At 43.2% G+C, this 19,377-nt stretch overlaps 1 protein-coding gene across 2 annotated transcripts in view; it reads left to right on the plus strand.

Annotated features, from left to right (window-relative positions):
* The window catches only part of LOC126235877 (broad-complex core protein isoforms 1/2/3/4/5-like), a 69,613-nt gene that overhangs the window by 20,581 nt on the left and 29,655 nt on the right, over nt 1-19,377 (plus strand). For both annotated transcript variants that reach the window (XM_049944787.1, XM_049944786.1), the window contains exons 2-4: nt 20-205; nt 331-552; nt 16,479-17,073. In XM_049944787.1, the coding sequence (XP_049800744.1) occupies nt 20-205; nt 331-552; nt 16,479-17,073 (1,003 nt within the window). The remainder of the gene's footprint in view (nt 1-19; nt 206-330; nt 553-16,478; nt 17,074-19,377) is intronic.

The following is a 19,377-nucleotide window of genomic DNA, read 5'->3' on the forward strand; positions in this document are numbered from 1 at the left end:
TTATATCTCTCCATTCTAGATGGGCAGTAGTCAGCAGTACTCACTCAGATGGAATAATTACCCAACCCATGTAACAGGAGGTTTTAGTACATTGAGGAATGATGAAGAGTTAGTGGATGTGACACTGAGCTGTGAAGGAAAGCGCATTCGGGCTCACAAAATGCTTCTTTCAGTGTGCAGTACTTACTTCAGAGAGCTTTTCAAAGTAAGGAAGGTCTACTCACAAAAAATGAAAATCCTAGATATTTTTTTAACTATACTGAATATGAATTCATTTATTATTAGTTGTAGAGAAGTAAACTTCTACAAAAAATGTGTTTCCATTTTCAGGAAAATCCTTGCCAGCATCCAGTAATAATTTTCCGTAATGTCAAGTTTGAAGACCTAGTGGCTCTGTTAGACTTCATATATCTTGGTGAGGTGAATGTGATGCAGGAACAGCTCACATCCTTCCTCACAACAGCAGAACTGTTGGCAGTGCAAGGTCTGTCAGATGATACAGTTAAAGACAAATCAGCAGCCATGGCCGACAGTCTCCTGCCAGAGAGAGAGGTAAGTTGGAATACTTGCAAATGTCTGTACTTTAGTTAACTATGCATAGATGAGACTCCTCCTGTACAACCACTTGTCCCTGTTTCTATAGTTTCATTGAATCCCTAAAGACAAATGTATTTCGTAATGGACTTCTCTGATTTCCTTCACTATTCTTCCCTAGTTGCAGGTTGTGCTTAGTCTTTAATGATATCTCTCTCTCTCTCTCTCTCTCTCTCTCTCTCTCTCTCTCTGAAACAGATACTGCAGATACCTGCAGGGGTAAGTGTTTCGGAAGAACAGCGTCAAATCCTTATTTTGAGAACCTGATTCCACTACACCTTTCTATAAATTACTTCAGGCAAATGCCTGCATGTGGACCTCAAAGGACTGTGGCCAGTCTCACAAGTTGTTATCCCTACATGAACTGATCTTCCCTCATTCTTCTTACCCTTCCCCACACTCCTACTAATCATGTGACTGTGGTTTCATGAAGTCATGTTATTTCTTTCATTTAGATTTCTTGTTCTTCAAAAGGTTAAAATTTCAAGATGTTAAACTCTGTGCAGACTGTGCCTTTTACAAGAAAATTATAAAATAGGCACTGAGACAATATAATGTTACTCACCATGTTGAGGAGAGTTGAGTCACAGATATGCACAACAAAAATGCTGCTATACATTTGAGCTTTTCGTCAAAAGGCTTTATTCTAAAGCACATTCATGCAAGCATAACATGCACACTTATTGCCACAGTCTCTGACTGCTGAGGCCAGACTGTGTGCAGTTACTGTACCTGATGGGAAACACAAATTGTTGGTAGTTGGGGTAAGGAGGAGACTGGGGTGAGGAGGGGAGAATGATAGCAGGGAGGAGCGGAGGTGTAGTGCTGCTTGTGGGAGTATGCAGGAATGTGGGAGAGGTAGAGTAGGGTTGCTAGGTGCAGTTGTGAGTTTTGGGGAGAGAGGGGAAAGGGAGCACAAAAGGAGAGAAGCAGAGGAGGGGAAAAAGATTAGTGGATGTTTTGGTGGAACAGCAGGCTTTATAGTGCTGGAATAGGAGCAGAGAGGGGGGATAGATGGACAACGGACAGGGACTAGCAAAGGTTGAGGCCAGGGGAGTTACGGGAAAGTGGGATATACTGCAGGTAGAATTCACATTTGTGAAGCAGTCATTGAAGTGATGGACATTGTGGAGGGCAGCACGTTTAGCAGCTGGGTGGTCCAGCTGTCTCTTGGCCATAGTTGTCGGTGACTATTCATGCAGACAGAAAGCTTGTTGGTAGTCATGCCCATTTAGAAAGCAGCACAGTGGATGCAGCTTACTTTGTAGATCACATGACTGCTTTCATAGGTGATCCTGGCTTTGATAGGGTAGGTGACTGCTGTGACCAGAATGGAGTTGGTGGTGGTGGAGGATGTACGGGGCAGTTTTGCATTTTGATATATTGCAAAAATATGAGCCTGGAAGCAAGGAGTTGGGGGTGAGGATGGAAAAGAATATTGCGTAGGTCTGGTGGATAGTAGGATGGCAGAGAATGCGATTCAGTTTCTTCAGTCCTGGGTGATACTGTATCATGAAGGGATTGCTCCTAGTGGCTAGATGGTGGGAGGTAACTGGATAGGTAAGGCATGGGAGATCTGTTTCTGTACATGGGTGAGTGGGTAATTTCGGTCTGTAAAGACCTCAGTTGGACCCTTGGTACATTTAGACAGGGACTGCTCATCACTACAGATGTGGCAACCAAGACTGCTTATGCTGTATCAGAGGGACTTCTTGGTATGGAATGGGTGAAGCAAATGGAGGAGAAGTTGTTGAGACTCTGCAGGAATGTGAATAGAATGACCTCACACTCAGTCCAGATCATGAAAATATCACAGTGAATCTGAGACAGGTGAAGGTTTGGAATTTAGGGCAGTTAGGAAGGATTACTCTACATGGCCCTTGAATAGGTTGGCGTTGGATGGTGCCGTGTGTGTGGCCATTGCTATTTGTTTGTTGGTGATGCTTTAAAGGAGAAGTAGTTGTGGATGAGCACATAGTGGGTGATTTTGGCCAGGAAGGAGGTTTTAGGTTTGGAGACAATCAGCCATTGGGAAAGTGAGGTAGCTTCAACAGTGATAAGAGCAGAGTGCCATGTGGTAAAGGAATAGGAACTGTAGAGAATTGGTGGCAGAAATGGTTGGTGTCTTTTGTGTAGAGCATAGGCTTTGGGTAATAGGCTGAAGGTGTTGGCCCAGTGGGGGCACAAAAACTGGCCACAAGGCATCCTAGGTGGTTGAGTTAACGGACTTCAGGATTGATATAGAATGTAGGAGTGGTAGGGGTGAGGCGAGAGACAGACTTATGGTAGAGGTTCTGGGGTGGGCCTAAGGCTTGGAGGCGACTAAAACCTTCAGGTTACTACCTGCAACATACCCTTCTATATAAAAGACACCTACAGTTTCCTGCACTGACTCTCCACAGTTCCTTTCCCTTTACTACACGGCATCCTGCTAATCACTTTTGATGCCATCTCCCTTTGCACTAACATCCCCAATGTCTGACTAACTCCAAACCAGCAACCTCCTTCCTGGTCACCAAGACCAACTGTATCTTCATCCAATCAGATCTGTGATTCAGCAATTGGTAACCACTTAGCACCACCATATGCCAACTACTCATGCCCCCTGTTGTGGAATCTTTCCTAACCACCCAGAATGCCAAACCCCTCACCCGGTTCATGATATCTTCATGATCTGGACTGAGGGTTCCTTCAGAACCTGAACAACTTCTCCCCCATTCGCTTCAACTGCCCCCCCCCCCCCCACTCCCTCCCCAATGGGGCTCACGGTTTTTTCATGAGTTCGTGCATGGCGCACATGGGACTCCGAGTTATTGCAGCCCATTCTTCTTTCACTGGCTGCAGGTCCTTCACCCGGCCCTCCCACCCTATTCTCGCTCCTTCCCTGTTGCCTCCCTCTTTCCCCTTTCTCAGTGTTCTGATTTGTATCGACCTGGCTATCCAGCTGGTTCCCTGCATTGCTTGCAATTTTGTTCCTTCCTTCTGTTCTTTCATCCTTTTTGGCATTTAGGTCCCCACTTGAGGTTTGACCTCCACTTCTAGATTTTCTGCTTTTAGTGTGAGCCATTTGGGACAGAGCTCCTTCCGTAGTGTCTACGGTGTGGATTCCTGTCCCCCCTTCCTTCCCCTCTCCCTTCCCCACTGTAGCCCCCTTCCAACCTGCTAGGTCACCAGCACGTGTAGCCAGTCCATGTATGCCAAGGATGGTTGCTTGTCTTCTTGGAGCATCAGAACCATGTCAGGTGGACCTTGGTGTGGCTGGGTGGTGCCCATGGGGAGAGCTCCTGATCGGAGTGAGTGGTATCAGGACGGATGCTTGGCCCATGAAGCATACCAAGCTGCAAAAGATCCACCCATGCTCAAACAGCTGTCTCTTCGAATGGTAAAGGATCATTGAATGCTGTTTCATATGACTCGGCAGCCATCACTTCCCTGGCTACACCAAGGGAGGAGGGTCAGGCTCGACATCTTAGGATGAAACACTTTCCCACTACCTCGTCTGCACTAGGACAGATGGGGACACATTCACCACCACAAAGCCATTGTTTTTGTGGAGAATATCGAGGACAAGTTTGGTGAACTGGAGTCTCTTAGTAAGATGTGGTCGGGCTCCCTGTTGAACACAGCTCCTTCTGCCACCCAATCTGCAGCTCTTCATGCTTGTAATCATCTTGGCAATGTCCCAGTGTCTATTACTCCTCACCAATCTCTGAATATGGTCTGGTCAGTGATTTTTCATAGGGACCACATCCTGCAAACTGATGAGGAACTCCAGGCTAATCTGGAGCGATACGGTGTTCTTTTGTTCGATGTGTGCAGAAGGGTGGCAAACACAACCGCACCAATACCGTGCCTTCATTCGGCTTTCGAGGGTGTGCCCTCCCAGAGAAGGGGCAAGGTTATGTGCTGCAGATGTGACGTGAAGCTGTATGTCCCATCACCCATGAGGTGCTTTCGGTGCTTGTGTTTTGGGCATATGTTTTCTCGCTGTACAGCAGACCCTCCATGTGTTGACTGTGGACATCCACTCCATGAAGGAAGCCCCTGTGTTTCCCCAACTGTGTGTGTCAGATGGCATGAACACCACTCCCCTTGTTCATTCGCCTGCTTTATTTCTTTATTTGTGTCGATGTACTGTGTTGTTATATTGGCTGAAAAATAGGGTGGTGTAAATTTGACACTGACTACTTTAAATGATGTAGTCAACAGTTACACAGTTGCATTTCATAGTTCTGTACTTTCACTGTTCACCCCCCCCCCCCCCCCCCCCCCCCCCCAGATAATACAGGGTGTCCCAGTCAAACCACACCGATTTCAAAGACCCAGGGGAAAAAAAAACACAGTAGACACGACAATGAAAAATGCACCACATTGTAGAGCATCTCAAAGAATTTATTTATTTATCATCAATACTCTTCTACATGTGAACCATTTGTAGCACAAAGAATATCGAGTCTTTATTCAATTTCTTGCCAAGTTCTTTTTAACATATTCTCTGTTGCTGTTGCAATTGCATTAGTGATATGATGTCGCAGTGTAAGAATATCATCTACTCTGGTCACATACATGTGGTCTTTCATGAATCCCCAAATGAAGAAATCAAGCCGCATAATGTTGGATGAATGTGGTGGCCAGGCAATGGGTCCTCCGCGTCCGATTCAACGATTGGGAAATTTCCTATCCAGGAACTTGCGAATAGCCATTGACCAATGAGGCGGAGGTCCATCTTGTTGAAAAATTATGTTGGGTTGCAAGTCTCGTATCCAAGGGTACACAAACTGCTCCAACATGTCCAGATACACAAACCCATCTACTGTTTGTTCTGCAAAGAAGAAGACTCCAACAATCCTGTCGTGCTTTAGCCTGCACCAGACATTTAGTTTAAGGCTATCACGAACATGTTCAATGACAACGTGCAGAATTTGCGAGCCCCAAATCCGCACGTTATGCGTATTAACCCCTCCTGATAGATGAAAGCTTGCCTCATCTGAGAATAAACATCTTTCCAGGAAGCTGGCTACCATATCAATATCCTGCAGCATATCCGCAGCAAATTGTTGTGGGTGTGGTTTATCATTCGGTGTCAGATATTGCAGAATTTGCAATTTGTAAGCACACATACGAAGATGGTGGTGAACTACATTATGCAGTGTTGAGCGAGGTACATCAAGTTGGCTAGATGCTTGGCAAATTGACTTAGGTGGGCTTCTGAGATGCATTTAACTGATGTCCTCCACTCTCTCTTCTAAAACTCTGTAATGTACACTGCCAGAATGTTTCAGAACACTTCCTGTTGCCAGAAACTTCTTATACCATTACTTGTTTTCACACCAGGTGGATCACAGTCATACACATGACGATAATTTCTTTGCACAGGAACCAGGATTTTTTTTTCTGCGGACCACACTACTGCTTGCACGTGCTGCTGTGGAGTCGCCATTTTCACTTCATGCGACCATGCTGCACTCTGGCGACGATACTTGGCACTTGTGATGAGGGAATATAAATTCTTTGAGATGCTCTACAATGTGTTGTATTTTTCATTGTCATATCTACTGTGGTTTTTCCCTCCTGCATCCTTGAAATCAGGGAGGGGACACCCTGTACATAGTTATATGGCCCGTTAGCTATTGGCAAATTTTGATAAGCCTAATTAAAAGGGTGCAGGGAAACATAAGCATACTACCACAGTAGTTTAGTGTTGAATATCTATGAACAGTAAAAACCGAATCACACAGTTCACAGTTCTTGCAGAATAATACGGTACATATTGAACAGACACTGTCATTGTTTTAACACACAGCCTAATTGTGTTACACTTATTTCACAGTTAAGTTGATGCATTGTTGTTGTTCTAACCAACACAGGTATCTTGTCTGAAACTCAGCCCTGGACTGACTGTCTCGGGACCAAAAATCAGGCCTTTATATATCACCACAATAATATGTACTGAGACTATACATTGTTTGATGTTTAATTTACAGAAATTACAATTAAAACATGACTCATTAAATTAACTGAATACATCGAAAAATTTGTTCTTTTTAACAGTTTCTTCCACCACAAGGGTTAAGCCGAATTATTTGTTTAAATGATGAAATTATACAAACAATACTTTTGACAAACCTGGTAATTACTTTAGAATTAATTAAGGGCTGGCTTTGCTAACATGTTTTCGAATAGAGCCAAATAAATACTTAAAGAATGCCAATGTTTTGTCTTCCAAATAATTATAATGAGTACAGGATTTATATTTGTTTATAAGTCAACAATAGAATTTAAGTTATGAAACAATTACTGATTGCACCCTATAATGAAAGATATTAACTAGGAATATAGTCAAAATAAATTAGTAAATTGAAGACATACACAAAACTAAGCACAAAACTAGATCTGGTGTTATATTCTTTAAAACTAAGGGCCAACCTTTCTCTTTTATGAAAATGCAGATTATACTTACGTATGTTAATGGTAATTAGTTAAAAGAAAAAAAAATGAATTTAAGGAGGCAGAAGGCAAAACAAGAGAGGAAATAAAAAGATCCAGCTTGCTTTGTCACAAAGTCCCTGGATTGCCTGTGGTATGCTGAGGCTCGCCAGAAGTATGAGAGCCTCCATCCAGTATCATTACCTTCAACTTTTGCCTCTGTTAAATCCTTTCCATCTCCTACCTCTTCCTTACCACAGCCCCATCTCCCTCTCCCCTCACGCTCACCCTCCCCCTCCCCCTCCCCCTCCCCCTCCCCCTCCCCTGCAGTTCCCCTTTCCAGAAGCCACTCCCCCTCCCCAGCAGAAGAAGTGCCCCCCTTCCTCAGCACCACAGCTGATGGGGCTCACCCCTGGGATGCCTCTCCCTGGCGTCTCTCGTGCCAGAAGCCTCCTACCACAACTCGTACATGAGATGCTCCATCTGTGCATCCCAAGGTTGCCTGATCTCTCTCGGTTTCAGATTTTGCAGACGCTTGTACTCCCTCTGTTCTCTGATCCCCTCCACCTCTCAAAGAAAAGAAGAAGAAGAACAAGAACAAGAACAAGAAGAAACATAAGTCCCAAGATAAGGCCTCCTCGATATCCCGGAGGTGCCATCTCCCCCTTCACAACCTGAGTCTGACATCTTGTTTTATGGATCTAACCCCATCTTTGTCAATGACGACCACTGACTGAGTGACATGAGTCTTGCCGCATGGCCATCCATTGGAATTGCAATGGATACTATCATCACCTACCAAAAATACAATGTCTTGTCTCATCCTATTCTGTGTTATGTCATGCTCTTCAAGAAACACACTTCTGTGATGACCACTCTCCAACGTTTCGTGGTTATTGGCCATTCTGTCAGAACTGTGCCGGCCCTGGGGTAGCATCTGGCAGGGTCTGCACTTTGGTTCGCTCTGATGTCATTAGTGACTGGATCCTCCTATGTACCAACCTGGAAGCAATAGTGGTTAGAGTGCAAACAACTCTGTCAATCATGATATGCTATGTCTACCTCCCTCCAGGTAGGCCACTTCCTTATTTTGAACTGTCTACCTTAATACAGCAACACCCACCCCTGTTGCTCCGCCCTTGGGAATTCAATGGCCACCACCCACTGTGGAAGTGTGCCCCTTCAACGGGTAGGGGTCTCCTAATTAACCAACTTATTAGAGACAATTTATGTCTGCTCAGTGATGGTTCCCCTACCCACTTCAGTGCCACTCATGGCACCTTTACTGCTATCGATCTCATGATCTCCTCCCCTGCTCTCTTGGCTTCCCTACATTGGTCTTCCCATGGTGACCTTTGTGACAGTGACCACTTTCTGGTGATTCTATCGTTCCCCTGCTGCTGCCAGGCAGACAGACCCCCACATTGGGTGTTCCGCAGGGCCAATTTGGCCTTTATACACATCTGCAGTGCACTTCAACACCTCCATCTTGCATTGCGTTGATGTGGTTGTGCAAGGCATCTCTGCCACTGTTCTTCATGCTGCTGGCACTGCTGTGCCCCTATCCACAGGACTCCCTTGTCATTGACCGGTACCGTGGTGGACCAAGGATGTAGCAGAGGACCACCGATGGGCGCTGCAGCAATTTAAATGAGATTCTTCACAGATTAACATCCTCACTTTTAAGCATCTCCGTGCTAAGGCTCATTACCTTATTAAGCAGAGTGAAAGGGAATGCTGGGAGCACTATGTTTCCTCCCTGGGGATATATGCCTCTTCACCGCACATTTGGTCCGAGCTCTGTACCCTTCTGGGCTGCCAGTGGTAGTCAACTGTCCAGGGTATTAACCTGCAATGTGCTGTGTGCACTGATCCATTGGTCCTTGCAGAACGCCTTATGAAACACTTTGCAATGGCATCGACATTCTTTTCCTATACTGCTTCCTTTCTCCGGCAGAAACACCAAGTTTAACAGACCTCCCTCTGTTTTAGTGCGCACCTGCGAACCCTATAATGAACCCATCACTGAATGGGAATTCCTGCAGGCTTTTACCTCTTTATGAGACATGGCCCCAGGCCCAGACCCATCCACACTCAGATGACCCAATACTTGGACATTCTGCAGAGGCAACATCTCCTCAGGGTCTTCTACTGTATTTGACTCATGAGTGCTTTCCCATCACAATAGCGAGACAGTACAGTTATCCCCGTCCTTAAGCCTGGGAAGAACCCAACATCTCTTGACAGCTGCTGCCCAATTATCCTTGTCGAATGTGCTTTGTAAAGTGCTCTAGGGGAGCTTCAGATTATGTTGGGTACTCGAATCTTGTGGCCTTTTGCCCCCATATCAGTGTAGCTTCCAGGCAGGCCGATCTCCAACTGATGATTTACTCAAATTGGAAACAGCAAATCCAACAGGCTTTTGCTAACAGCCGGCACCTTGTCGTGGTCCTCTTTTACTTACATAAGGCATATGACATGCCTTGGTGTCATAACATTTTAGTTACCCTCCATGACTGGGGCTTCCGTGGCCCCCTTCTGATTATTATCACCAAGTTTTTATCTCACCAGCTCTTCCGGGTTCGAATTGGCACTTCACTCAGCACCCCTCGGATTCAGGAGAATGGTGTCCCACAGGGTTCCGTGCTAAATGTCACACTCTTCCTCATAGCCATCAATGGGCTTGTAACCTCTGTTGGGCCTGTGGTTACCCTGGCACCATACGTCGACGATTTTTGCATCTGCTGCAGCTCACACTCGATAGCATCTGCTGAGGGCCAGTTCCAAGGCGCCATCTTGGTGAGCCTCTGTGTGGGCCATCTCCCATGGCTTCCAGATTTCTCCCTCCAAAACACGAGTTAAGCATTTTTGTTGTTGACCCACAGTACACCCCAACCCAGAACTTCATTTAGGCTACCAGCTCCTCGATGTAGCACAATCCCAATTCTTGGGCCTTATTTTTGATAGAAAAGCTGACGTGGTTGCTCCATATTCACCACTAAAGATTACATACATGCGGAAGCTTAATGCTCTCCGCCTCATGACCCACACAACTTGGGGTACAGACCGTACCACTCTTCTCCATCTTTACCACGCTCTGGTCTTGTTCAGACTAGATTATGGTTGTCAGGTTTATGGCTCAGTGACACCTTCCACTTTGCAACTACTCACCCTGTTCACCATTGTGGAGTGCGTGGCTATTGGTGCCTTTCACCCTAGTCACCCCATTGCCAGTCTCCTCACGGAAGCTGGGATTCCCCCTCTACAAATACGACGGAGCCAACTCCTGGTTTCTTACTCAGTCGTTATTCGCCAATTCCCTGAACATCCATTTTACACTATCCAGTTTCCAAATGAGGGATATCTCACCACTGACAACCGCCCATGGGTGGGATTGCTGGTTGGCTTGCGTCTCACTTCCCTCTGTCAAGGTCTCCTTCTCCACTAATTGGAATGCACCCCATGTCTGTCCTCCCATTCCCCCCATTGGATGGTGCCTAGACCGCTGATTAGGACCGACCTATCCCGGGGTCCTAATGTCTGTGTCACCCCTATGGTTTTCCAGCGTCTTGTATGTGCCATTCTTGCAGAGCTCCAGTCGATAAGGTGGGATATGCTTTCACATCTCCTACTGGCTTAAAAAACACCATTTATTTCCGGGATCACGTAGTGTATTCACAACAGAGTTTCCAGCCATTCACAGAGCCCTCCCTTTTGTTTCTCAGGCCTCCCTCCACAATGTTTTAATTTGTTCAGACTTGACGAGCAGCCTGCAGGCTATCAACTGATGCTATTTTTGTCCCCCTTTGGTTTCTGCTATCCATGACCTTCTCTCTGCCCTTAGCCATGCTGTCTACTCAGTTGTCTTTCTCTGGGTCCCAAGTCAAGTGGGCATCCCAGGGAATGAACTGGCTGACTGTTTACCTAGAGAAGCAGATACTTAACCCCAATTACCTCTCATGATGCCCACTGCAGGTATGCGGATCTGCGTTAGATCTCTCTTTGTCCAAAAATGGTATGACATCTGGTGTGCTACTGCTCATAGTAATGAACTCCGACAGTCAAGGGTTACTGCAGTTTGGAGCTCTTCCTTCTGCTCCTCTTGGAAGGAGTCCACCGTTTTATGCTGTCTACGCATTGGTCATACCAGGCTCACCCATTGTTTCCTCCTGCATAATGAACCACCCCACAAGGGTGATTGAGGAGCCAGACTGACGGTATCCCACATATTGGTAGATGTCCCCTTCTTTTGGCCCTTCATGCTAAGAATAGCTCTCCAAATTCCTTCATTTTAATTTTAGCAAACAATTCACAGATGGTTGAACTGGTCCTCAGTTTCCTCCATGAAAGTGGTTTTTATTTCCAGATATAAGGTTTTGCTGCACTCCTGGAACAGGGGCAGGATGGTTGTTGTTGGTACCTCTCTTTGTCTTCTTGGTCAGGGACCCCATGACCACTCGTCCATGGAAAGGCCCCCTTTTTCCAGTTTTTAGACTTGGTCTCACTTTTTATGCCGTTTACTGTGTGTGTTTTAAGTTCATTATTTTATAATTTGACTCCCTGACTGGATCCGTCCACTTTTAGCAGATCTCCCTCCTGCTGCAACTTCGGAATTGTGAGGCTGATGACCTTGCCATTTAGTTCCATAAACACTCTCAATTAATGAATCAATCAATCGAGCTTCACCTGGCCCTTCTCATTCCAATAAGCCACATTCCTTGATGTTGACCTCCACCTGAAGGATGATTACATCAGTGCTCTGTCCATCTCAAACCTAACAATCACCAGCAGTACCTCCATTTCGACAGCTGCTCCCGCTTCCATAAAGCCTAGCCAATCATGGTCGTCACATCTGCAGTGACAAGCAGTCCCTCTCCATATATACTAAGGGTCTCACTGAACCCTTCACAGACCGATACTACTCTCCCAACATTGTACAGAAACTGATTTCCTGTGGCTTGTCTCTCTAGACACCTACAACCTCCCACAAGCACACCATGGAGCCAAAAAGGTGCACTTCCCTGTTGACTCAGCACAACCCAGGACTGGAGAAGCTGAATCACATTCTCCACCAGGGTTTTGACTGCTTCTCATCCTGCCTTGAAATAAGGTATATCCTACCTACTATCTTTCCCACCTCTCCCACAGTGACATTCCACCACCCACCAAACCTACGCAATATCCTCATCCATCCCTACTCTATCCCTGATCCCAATCACTTGCCTCATGGCTTATATCCCTGCAATAGACTGCAATGCAAGACATGTCCCATACATCCTCCCACCATCTCCAGTCCAGTCACAGACGTCTCATATCCCATCAGAGGCAGGGCTACCTGTGGAAGCAGTAATGTGATCTAAAAACTAAGCTGCAACCACTATTATGCTTTCTACATATGCATGACAACTGATAAGATGTCTGTCCACATGAATCGCCACTGATAAACTGTTTCCAAGAGTTGTATGGATCACTCAGATGCTGAACATGCAACCCAACACATTGTGCTTCACTTCAATGACCGCTTCACATCCTGCGCCATCTTGATCGTTCCTTCCAACGCCAGCTTTCCTCAATTGCTCAGGTGGGAACTCTGAGCTTTCCTAAGTTGCAAAGGTGGGAAACTCTCCTAAGTCCCTAAAAACCCCCTGGCATCAGCCTTCACTAGTGCTTGTCCTTTACTCACCTATCGCCAACTCTGCCCCCACCCATAAACAGTGCACAGCCTTCTATCCCGCCACCACATCCACTAGCCTTTTCCCTTCTCTACTCCCTGTTCCCCCCCCCCCCCCCAACCTCCCCACTCCCATCTGCACCTAGTAGTTCTAGCATGCCCTCACCACATCCGTGCACCCTCTCACAATTTTAAATTGGTAGAGTCCTTTTGTTGTGCCTGTCTGCAACTCAATGTTTTCTCTATATGATGAGTAACAATCTATCCTTTTTATAATATTGTTGATAATTAGTATAAACTTTTATCTGAGATATATATTTATTTGCATGCATCATAACTTAGACCCTTTTTGTCTCAAGCGCTATCTGAGGATGACTTATAAGTAGTCAGCACCACAGCAATATATATAGGGTGATTCAATTAGTCTGTTCACCTCAGATTTTTCTGGTATTGTACAAGATATCATAATTCTGTTTTCATCCAGATTAGTTGTGTGGTAGGCCTCACTAAATAATGTATAGTCTCCTTTCATATCTGTATTAATGGCAGATATATCAGTGTCAACTTCATTTTTCCCCCCCCTCTCAAAAGGATCTACGTTAATTTCTGCACCTAGTATCGGAGTTCTAGAAAAGATGATCCAACGATGTTTCACTCATCAGAATCTGATTACTAGTTTTGAAGTAATTCCAATATTTAGAACTATGGATTTATTTGTTTTGAACATGACAGAAATTGCTATCTTTTTACGGAAATTCATGATTTCATACCTAAATTAGGAAATACATCACATCAGTTAAGGAGGAAACAGGATGTGGCCTCGGTTCCCTGAGACTGTAGTCGTGTGTGTGTGTGTGTGTGTGTGTGTGTGTGTGTGTGTGTGTGTGTGTGTGCGCGCACCATCTATTTTAAACGAAGGCCCCTAAACTTTTTTCTCTGTGGTAATCTCAAAGTTGAAGACCATGCACAAATTCTGATGACCCAAGAGGATTTCAAATCTCACATCGTTGCAATGTGTGCAGTGGCAGTGAAGAAATTTCTTCAGTACTTCCAGAATTCCTTGCACTAGCCACTGCAAACATGTGTTGCGATGGACAGTGAATAATCAAACACTTGATGACAAACTGGAATTTAAGGAAGAGTTTTTTACCACATCAGTATGTGATTTCCTTGTTGCTGCTGTTGCTAAAATAATTTTGCCTTGTAAGTGTGAATCTTGACATTAAGTTCAAGACACAAAGTTATTATTCAACAGTCATCAAACATCAATTTCCTGTTTTAAAAATCCACTCAGTTTTTGATGTGCATCTTTTTTTCAAGCCTCTCACAGAAGCAAAAGCAGAACTGTAGTTATAGCTAAATGACAAATCATCCTTACACACTACATCCTTTGCCTTTCAGTGGTGTGTTGGTCCAACCACATGCATCCTTGTGTGATTAGTAGGAGTCTTAAATTGAATTTTATCGACTATTCCACTTTTGTAAGTAGTATGCTTTAGCGACGTCAAGTTGGAGCATACCACCAACATGACACAACAGTTCCGTATAACAAGATGAACTTCCACATAAGAAAACATTCAGTTTCATGTCAAAACAGATAAATCCTAAGTTGTACATATTTTAATTTCTCTGAAGCCACTAATTGGATTTTGAAGAGTGAATCATCTTTGAATAGTCTCTTTTTATAGGTATGATACTAGTACTAGAAATTACTGTATGGTAGTTCCATTTGAAAAAGCAAAGTTGATATTGATATCTCTATATTTAATATGTCTGTGAAAAGAGACTATATGTCAATTAGTGAGGACATTTTACTAATTGTTTGGCTGAAAATGGAATTACGGTATCTTAAGTGTTTCAGGCAATATCTGAGGTGAACAGCTTAGCTGAATGATCTTGTACACTATGTGATCAAAAGTATCCACACACACCCAAAAACATATGTTTTTCATATTAGGTTCATTGTGCTGCCACCTACTGCCAGTTCCATATCAGCAACCTCAGTAGTCATTAGACATCGTGAGAGAGCAGAATGGGGTGCTCCACGGAACTCAAGACTTCTAACATGGTCAGGTGACTGGGTGTTACTTCTGTCATATGTGTGTACGTGAGATTTCCACACTCCTAAACATCCCTAGGCCCACTGTTTCTGATGGGACAGTAAAGTGGAAACATGAAGGGACATGTACAGTTCAAAAACATACAGGCCGACCTCGTCTGTTGACTGACAGAGATCACCGACCATTGAAGAGAGTCATAATGTGTAATAGGCAGACATATCCAGACCATCACACAGGAATTCCAAACTGCATCAGGATCCACTGCAAGTACTATGGCAGTTAGGCAGGAGGTGAGAAAACTTGGATTGCATGGTCAAGTGGCTGCTCATAAGCCACACATCATGCTGGTAAATGCCAAATGACGCCTTGCTTGGTGTAAGGAGCATAAACATTAGACAGTTTAACAGTGGAAAAACATAGTGTGGAGTGAAGAATCATGGTACACAATGTGTTGATCAAATGGCAGGGTGTGGGTATGGCGAATGCCATGTGAACATCATCTGTCAGCGTGTGTAGTGCCAACAGTAAAATTAGGAAGCGGTGGTGTTATGTTGTGGTCGTGTTTTCCATGGAGGGGGCTTGCACCCCTTGTTGTTTTGCGTGGCACTATTACAGCACAGGCCTACATTGATGTTTTAAGCACCTTCTTGCTTCCCACTGTTGAAGAGCAATTCAGGGATGGCAATTGCATCTTTCAGGATGATCGAGCACCTGTTCATAGGTGCACGTCCTGTGGCAAAGTGGTTACACAACAATAACATCCCTGTAATGGACTGGCCTGTTCAGCGTCCTGACCTGAATGCTATAGAACACCTTTGGAATGGTTTGGAATGCTGACTTCATGCCAGGCCTCACCGACTGACATCGATACCTCTCCTCAGTGCAGCACTGCATGAAGAATGGGCTGCCATCCCGCAAGAAACCTTCCAGCATCTGATTGAACATATGCCTGCAAGAGTGCAAGCTGTCATCAATGCTAAGGGTGGGCCACCGCCATATTGAATTCCAGCATTACTGACAGAGGGCACCATGAACTTGTAAGTCATTTTCAGCCAGGTGTCCGGATACTTTTGATCACATAGTGTGTGACATGCACGAACATGACTGAAACAAATTAGACTTTGCATAATGTGACATTTATTGTCTCTTCACAAGCTGGTCGGAAATACAATAAGCACTATAACTATCTCTGCTGTCACGAATGTTTCAGCAGTTACTGAGCCTGTATTTATTGCTTGTGTTCGTATACCATCAGCTAAAATTTGGGAATACTATGGTTTCTGTATATTTGCCAGGTTAATATCTGGATGGTTGCTTTGACAAAGCTGAAACAAATTTCCTTTCCTATTTAATTCCCAATGAGCTAGTATTCCTTCTTCATTGTCCACAGAATTAAATAATAATAATAATAATAATAATAACAATAAAATTCAACTTTTCTTTCTCCTGACAAAAGATCTTTAATTTCTTTTCTTCAGCTATATTTATTAGTATTTGCTTTACAAACTGCTGATTCCAAAGCTAGACAGCTTTATCCTGAGGCAACTTGACAGGATATATCAGTCATTCAAAATCTGCAGCCTTTTGCTGTCTCACACAAAATCAGCATGTACACTAACAAGAGGCCGTATGGTTCACATGCAAAATGGAACTTAAAAGTGAAAACTGTTTCACAATATTTATGTATATTACAGAGTAACATCTGAAATGGTCTTCTAAATTTTCAGCAAATAGATCTCACTGACTCTCCACCACCAGTGCACAAAACTGTTGCTCTGAAGAACAGTGGATGTTCTGGGTTATCACACAACAGGAGAGAAATATCATCTCCTCGGCGACATTCTCCAATACCAGGTTACTGTGCAACCACATCTGTCACAGAGTGCCACCAGGAGGCCTTGCCAAACAAGCGACGTCGGCGGTCGTCTCCTCCAAAACTGGCTGCCATTTTTGGACTGAGTGGGAAGAGTGGCGAGAACAGACGAGAATGCCCTATAGTACCTACAGTCGCCAGAATATCAGCTAAGGCACCAGCACGAGAACCTGTGGAAACCGCACCCAGCATACCAGAACCTCATGTCAAAATGGAGGATCCAGACTACATAGATGATTCTCGAACTTCTGCCAACCGGGGCCAGTTATCAGGTGGAGCAGTTCTGGAAAGTGATACTTGTTCAAACTTGGAACAGTTTGTAGTTGCTAAAACTGAAGGAGATTCATCACTTGCTGTGAATGTGGACCCTCCCGATGCTCTAGATGTATATGGCAGTAGCTCACAGGATGTGGACGCCACATCAGACAGCTTACCTACAGGAGAACTTCGTAAGTACATTCTGTACTGAAACACTTTATTTTATTTTATTTTCGTATTTACCAACTAGGATCATGTAACAACCTCAATTCCTCTTCTTTTGTTGTTTTCTATTTTCCCAGTGCTCCTTCATCTTCTCCCCATGTTGACCTTCCCTTTCTTCTGACCATGTTGCTCCCAATTTCTTATTTCTTCTGCATTGAAACCTCCGAAATTTAATATTTTATTCTTAAAAAGATTTCTATCTTGTATTTCCAATTATTTTATTTTCTTTCTTTCTAGCTCTTGCCTTATTTCTGGAATCCATGCTATTGTTGATTTCTTCTTCCAGAAATACAGGAATATTTGTTTTGTAAGCTTGTTCTCATTCATTTGGTAGAGGTATCCAAAAAACATTAATTTTCTTTTAACCATTAGGTCTGATATTTTCTCTACATTTTTGGAGATCTCTTCATTACTTCTCATTTTCCAGCCATCTGTAGTTTGTATTGAACCTATTATTTTTCTATCTATCTATCTTTCAAGTACTTCTATTATGTCCAGCATATAGTTCATTGTTAGGTATTTACATCCATATATTCATTCTGGTCATACCATTGTGGTATAGCATTTTAGTTTTGTTTTTCTAGATATGAATTTCTTACTGTAAATATTCTTTGTCAAACCATATGCTCTCTCTCCATTTTGTTAACTCTTGCATCTGCTACAAATTTTTCTAGTCAGTTCTATTATTTAGTTTCTCCAAGATATTTGAGTTTATTTACTCGCTCTATATTTTACCTATTTGTGTTTCTATGGATTTTTTTGTTTGACATCAATTTTGTTTTTTTCAGCTGAAATTTTGAGTCCAGTTCTATTTGCTGTTTCTACCAGAAGATTTATTAGAATAACTGTGTCTGTCAGATTTTCGGAAAGTATCGCAAAATTGTCTGCAAAAGCCAGGCAGTTTTCCTTGATTCCATTTGTTTACCTTCCTAGAATTATTGGTTCAACTTTGTGATACTTTAGCTCCAAATTCCAGATCCTTACATAGTTTTCTAAAATGTAGTTAAACAGGAAATGTGATAAGCCATCCCCCTGTCGAACACCAGTTTTTATTTCAAATGGCTGAGTTACTTCTCCCATAAATTTCACTTTAGGTATTGTACTTGTAAGAGTTTTATGAATTATATGTGCTAAATTTGCTTTGACAGCAAATTCTCTAATGATTTTAACTGTTGTTTCTCTGTCTACCGAATCAAATACTTTTTTGAAATCAATAATGATACTACTACAGGTTTGTTGGTTAATAGTGTATGGCGAATTATTGATTTTAAGTTAAAAAGCTATTCTGTGCAAGATCTTCCCTTTCAAAAACCTCCCTGCTATTCTCCCAATTGTTTATCTAATTTCCGCAACTCTGTGAAGGAGAATTTTTGACAGTATCTTTTACGTCACTGGCAGAAGCGACATTCCTCTGTAATTGTTGGAATTTTGTTTGTCTCCATTTTATGTAGTGGCTGGATTAACATCATTTTCCACTCTTTTCGAATCTTTTCAGTTGTTCTCAAAAATGCTTTAATTATTTATTGACTTTTTAAAAAAACAATGGATGTAAAGTTTGTTGGTATAGTGAATAAAGTGTCAACAAGTTTCAGGAAGCAATAATATTGTACTTTTCTTAAGCTCAGAAGTAGTATGGCATTCTGCACATAAGTTATTAAATTCAATGTTATCCATTTTTCGGGTCTGAGGTAGTGGTTGTTATACTTTACCAGTAATAATTATTTGCACTCAGCCACTTTAATTGTGCTTGATACAATTCAGCTACTTGTTTCAAGAGAGAGTGTATCATCAGGTTGTTGACACTCAGGTTGTGGCATTCATTAAATAAAAAATAAGATTACCAAACATGTTCACTTGATCCTACTGATGGTGTCCAGAGGTAATTGTGATCTGTAACACCCGTAGTCCAATGTGTTTTTTATTTTGTTTAATGAGTGGCACAAACTGAGTGTCAACAACCTTATGATTAGAGTATTCTCTCTTGAAATGCATAATTGAACTGTATCAGGTACTATTAAAGTAGTTAAATGAAGATAATTATTATTGGCTTATTAACTTAATCTATTCATATATACCATGTTACTGGCAAAGAGCTTCATTGGGCACACTGCTTTTAAGTGCAAAGTTTACTTCAATCAATACCTCATACAATCAATACTTCTTGCTCCATGGTCATAGCAGCAGCAAGTCAACATTCCACTAGGCCCTGGAAGAGGAGTGATGAGTGACAGGTAGTGAGTAGTAGGTTCAAAAGCATACCTAATCCACAA

The sequence above is a fragment of the Schistocerca nitens genome, chromosome 2, assembly GCF_023898315.1.
Source record: "Schistocerca nitens isolate TAMUIC-IGC-003100 chromosome 2, iqSchNite1.1, whole genome shotgun sequence".
Taxonomy (NCBI): domain Eukaryota; kingdom Metazoa; phylum Arthropoda; class Insecta; order Orthoptera; family Acrididae; genus Schistocerca; species Schistocerca nitens.